Below are 5,000 nucleotides of genomic sequence, written 5' to 3' on the forward strand. Positions count from 1 at the left end.
TTTACCTGACAATGTGGATGTGGGTTTGAACATCCCATGACAGCCCCTTTGTTCTCAAAAATCTGTACCCAGGTGTATTTTTTCCCAAGATCCAACATTTGTTTTATCCATCTGTAAGGAAAAATCATGCTTTAATATGATGCATGGAAAAAATATTAAGAAGCTGAAAAAGAAAACTACTACTACTTATAATAATAATAATAAAATAATTAAAATAATAATTATAATTATAATTATAAAACTACCAATGGATAGTAACCCCCAGCTATTCCTTGCACACAGGGTAATTTAGAAGCAAACTACACAGACAGCATGTTACAGCAAAGAAAATCCATTGTAACAAATGGAATTATAATCATAATCTACTACTACTACTACTACTACTACTACTACTACTACTACATATAGTAATAACAACAACAATGATATTATTATAATGATCATAATCATAATCATATAACAATAATATGAATATAAAAAAAACAATCTAACAACCTTCTACACTTTCATTAAAAGATAAACAATTTGTTACTTTATCCATCTGCAAAGTATATAGAAAATATAAATAAATGGCTTTCACTTTCAAAAGCATCAATCATAATCTATTACTATCATCATATTCATTCCTCATACCTTTACCTTTGATCATCTTTTAATCAATTTTAACTTTACCATCCTTATGTTCATGGAATACACATGAACACTGGTAAATATTAGATTAAAAATAACCTTTGAAAATAATAATAATAATAATAATAATAATAATAATAATAATAATAATAATAATAATAATAATAATAATAATAATGGTGATAATAGTAGTAGTAATAGTAATAATAATAACAAAAACAATAAAAAAAATAATAACAATAACAATAATAGGGTACTGATAATAACATTAATAATGGAGATTAACAATATGAATGACAACGGCAATAATAATAACAACAATAATAGTTATGATAATAATAAAATAATAACAATATGAAGATGAACAACAATCGTGAAGGTAATAATAATAATGATAATCTGTGTTGGGCTGGTACTTTTACTTTAAAATTGTTCTCCAGTCATAAATGAAGACGCAGTTACTGTCACGGCTAGGTTAGCAGCCCCAAAACTACTGACAGTACCTGATTCTGATCCTAAAAGATAATGGCAACTATTGTGAGTGATGCTGACAAAGGATTGATGGTATTATCTAATGATGCTTCTTATCTGTTGGTATTATTATTTGAAAAAAGTACTGCTAGAGGGAAAGATGGTAGTCTCACTGACGTTTCCTATGAGGATGCAGTAATATATCAAATTATGAGTAGAGAACAATCTATGAGTCTAAAAATACCAATGACAATTTCCAACTCTGATAACAGAAATAGTAATAACAATAATAAATAATAAACGATAAAAGTAAAAGATAACAATAACAGTACTAGTAACAACAGAAACAGCAATATATTTTTTAAATTGCATAAACTCACTCATCAATAACAGTCTTGATTTCCTGGCAGGTCATGAGAGGGAGCGTCAGGTTTGACTTTGGGTGAAAGCACATGACCCGACAGGTGCCTCGTGCTGGAGCTGACTGGAAGAGAGGGTCGTTGCTCTCTTGAGGTGCTGGCACTTCCTCTAGCATGGCTGGGAAGTCATTGGTGAAAACAAATGTCGACTCATAGTTTGGATTGACCTGTTGAGAGTGTTGATGAAGGTGTGGGAGATTCTTGGGAGGATTTTAAATCAAATATCTTAATATCAACTTTTAAGAAGATAATGATAATAAGAATATTCATAACATTCTGATTACATAAATCTATAAGCTATTTCAATTTTAGAAGCCATATAAACAGACATTTATAATCTAACTCTCATCACAAGAAACTGTTCCTACTTATTATTATTATCAAAATTATCATCATTATTACATATGATCTTACCTCCCCATTTGGGCGCACCACACCCGGGCAGAGAGGGTTCTTTGGGTCGTGGGCTGGTATGTCCTCCCCAACAGGCTTCTCAACCTGTCCTGCCCAGGGCCTCTTCATGCGATGGGGAGACACTAAAATCCAGTCTCCTCGCAGGGGATTGAACCTCACGTGCTGATGCTCTTATGAAAGTTAATAGAAATACAGAATAGTTGTTGGTATTTATTTACTTATTTATTATTATTTTTTTTTTACAGAGAAGTATTTATTCTATTTTCTCAAATGATAGTCAATTGTAATTGCATTAAAATCTAATTTAAAGAACTTTATACACAATTGCCTCAATTATAAAGATCTCTGCAAACTTTTTGAAAATCGTTATTAGAATCTTCCAAAACTAATCTGAGAAGTAAAATATATACAAAATGGTTGTAATACAGTATACTTAAAAAACATATTTGTTCATATTTCAGAATTCATATTGCAGAATGACATAAACCTAATCTAATAACTTACCAGTAGGTTGAAAGGCCATGATTTAATAAATATGCTTGGAAGATGCCCAAATATAAAAGTTCAGCTTGTCTCTTCCCTCTTATAATGTGTCTCAGATGCAAAGGAAGCCTCAGCTTAGCAGTACTATTGACTAATGCTTATCTCTAATCAGCCCAGCTGTCATTCAGCATCTTCTCACATGAACCTGTCATAAAATCTGAAAAACATTACTTATCAATCAAATATCCAAGGTAGGTGTATATTTCCTTAATGTATAACACATATCATGAAGTCTAAATGTGATGTGTGGCTTTTGAGTACTTTATATACCAATCTAACATATAAATTAATACAACCAACAATGCCAAAGAGAAAAGAAAAAATGAAAAAATATATCACCTAGCTACATAAGTATAGTTTGTTCATGAATCTGGTATTACAATGTACTTTTCCCTCTGACCTAAAATCTGAGACACAATTAAGAGGTACAAAGTATTATTTTTGCTTGAAAAGAAACAAAACTATATTTATGATTACTAAAAGTCAAGGTTTCTCCACAGATAAGAAACCTTATCTTGAGTGGGTAAAAATGTAAAGAGGGGGAGGGAGAGGGAGAGGGAAAAGAGGAATGGAGGAGGAGGAGGAAGAAAAGGAGGAGGAGGAGGAAGAAGAAAAGGAGGAGGAGGAAGATGAAAAGGAGGAGGAGGAGGAAGAAGATGAAAAGGATGAGGAGGTGAAGGAAGAGGAGGTGGAGGAGGAAATAAAGGAGGAGGAGGAGAGGAGGAGAAAAAGAAGAGGAGGAGGAGGAGAAAAGGAGAGAGAGAGAGAGAGAGAGAGAGAGAGAGAGAGAGAGAGAGAGAGAGAGAGAGAGAGAGAGAGAGAGAGAGAGAGAGAGAGAGAGAGAGAGAGAGAGAGAGAGAGAGAGAGGTGGGGGGTTGGGGGGGAGGAGGAGGAGGAGGAGGAGGAGGAGGAGGAGGAGGAGGAGGAGGAGGAGGAGGAGGAGGAGGAGGAGGACGAGCAGGAGGAGGTGGAGGAGGTGGAGGAAGATGAGGTGGAGGAGGAGGAGGGGGAAAAGAAGTAGAAGAGAAAGAAGAAGGAGGAAGAGGAGGAAAAGGAGTAGGAGGAGGAGTTTGAGAGAAACAGGAGGTGGAGAGATGGAGGAGGAGGAGGAGGAGGAGGAGGAGGAGGAGGAGGAGGAGAGATGGAGAAGGAGGAGGAGGAGGAGGAGAGAAGGAGGAGGTGGAGAGAGGAGAAAAAAGAGAAGGAGGAGGAGGAGAGAAAGAGAAGGTGGAGATAAGGAGGAGGAGGTGGGGGAGGAGAGAAAGAGAAGGAGGAGGTGGAGAGAAGGAGGAGGAGGAGGAGGAGAAGAAGGGAGAACAAGAAGAGGAAGAGAGAAGGAGAAAAAGGAGAAGGAGGAGGAGGAGGAGGAGGAGGAGAAGGGAGAACAAGAAGAGGAAGAGAGAAGGAGAAAAAAGAGGAAGAGGAGGAGAAAGAGGAGGAAGAAGAAGAAGAAGATGATGATGATTAAGAGGAGGAAGGAAGGAGCAGGAGGAATAATCATGATAATATTTATAATAATTTAATAACAGATAATATTTTTGTAATATTAACAATAATAATGATAATAATAATCAAACAATCATTACTTTCAGAAAGAGGAATAATAATAATAATAATGATAATAAAAATAAAATAACAATGATAATAATAATAATAACAATAATAATGATAATAATAATAACAATAATAATGATAAAAATAATAGGAACAATAATGATAGTATCTATTATTATCATAACAATAGTTATCATAAAGATTTTCATAATATAATAAATACTACTTCTGCTACTATTACAACTACTAATACAACCATTCATGCTACTGCTATTAGTACTACCACAACTATTTCTACTTTTACTTCTACTACAACTCTTCAACTTTGACTACAATTAATATAATATTACTACATCAAACACCTACAACACATAATATAAAATTAAGCTAGAAATAGCTAAAACGATTGCATATCAACAGAACTAGTAACCTGGAAAAGGTCTCCAAAAACCGATGAAGTAGCCTCCCCACCTTGCCCTCTGGCAAAGGCCAACAACACCCCCCCCTCCCACCTCCTCAACCCCTACCTGTTACGATATGTCCGGAAAAAAATAAGTACTTGGACTGTCTTTTTCTTTTTCCTTTCCATTTTTTTCTTGAAAATCTAAAAGGTAAGGGTAATCTTGACAATCAATGTGGTGGTGCAGTCATGCTGTTAACTGACGGTCTTTAAATTACCATTACTGGACGCATATTTGGAAGCATATAAATATTATGGTATATGTTGTTGCTCCAAATATTGCTCCTAACTGTTACATTAGATTTTTCACATTTTTCGTGCTTTCCTATTCTCCATACTTAGTAGTAAGTAAATAGCATTCATTTGGAAAGGCCAAATGAATTCGTGCTCATTTTTACCTGTACAGGTCAGAGAGGTATTTCTCCGCATTCATTGACAGAACAGTGCAGACTTACCCCATACATAGAGACAGATCCGATAACTTTAATTCTTATATAACGGAGTTGAAC

At 34.8% G+C, this 5,000-nt stretch overlaps 1 protein-coding gene across 3 annotated transcripts in view; it reads right to left on the reverse strand.

Moving 5' to 3' along the window:
* Positions 1–5,000, reverse strand: part of Galt (Galactose-1-phosphate uridylyltransferase) — a 9,117-nt gene that overhangs the window by 2,320 nt on the left and 1,797 nt on the right. The window contains exons 1-5 of one of the 3 annotated variants that reach the window (XM_027351015.2): positions 4,947–5,000; positions 2,439–2,634; positions 1,935–2,104; positions 1,482–1,687; positions 6–111 (exon numbers count right to left, since the gene is read on the reverse strand). The exon at positions 4,947–5,000 is cut by the window's right edge and continues 125 nt beyond it. In XM_027351015.2, the coding sequence (XP_027206816.2) occupies positions 6–111; positions 1,482–1,687; positions 1,935–2,104; positions 2,439–2,457 (501 nt within the window). In that variant the 5' untranslated portion in view covers positions 2,458–2,634; positions 4,947–5,000. Of the gene's footprint in view, positions 1–5; positions 112–1,481; positions 1,688–1,934; positions 2,105–2,438; positions 2,635–4,889; positions 4,914–4,946 lie in introns of those variants that run through there. The other 2 variants (XM_070133933.1, XM_027351016.2) reach the window with 2 other exon arrangements.

This window comes from Penaeus vannamei, chromosome 19, assembly GCF_042767895.1.
Source record: "Penaeus vannamei isolate JL-2024 chromosome 19, ASM4276789v1, whole genome shotgun sequence".
Lineage (NCBI taxonomy): Eukaryota > Metazoa > Arthropoda > Malacostraca > Decapoda > Penaeidae > Penaeus > Penaeus vannamei.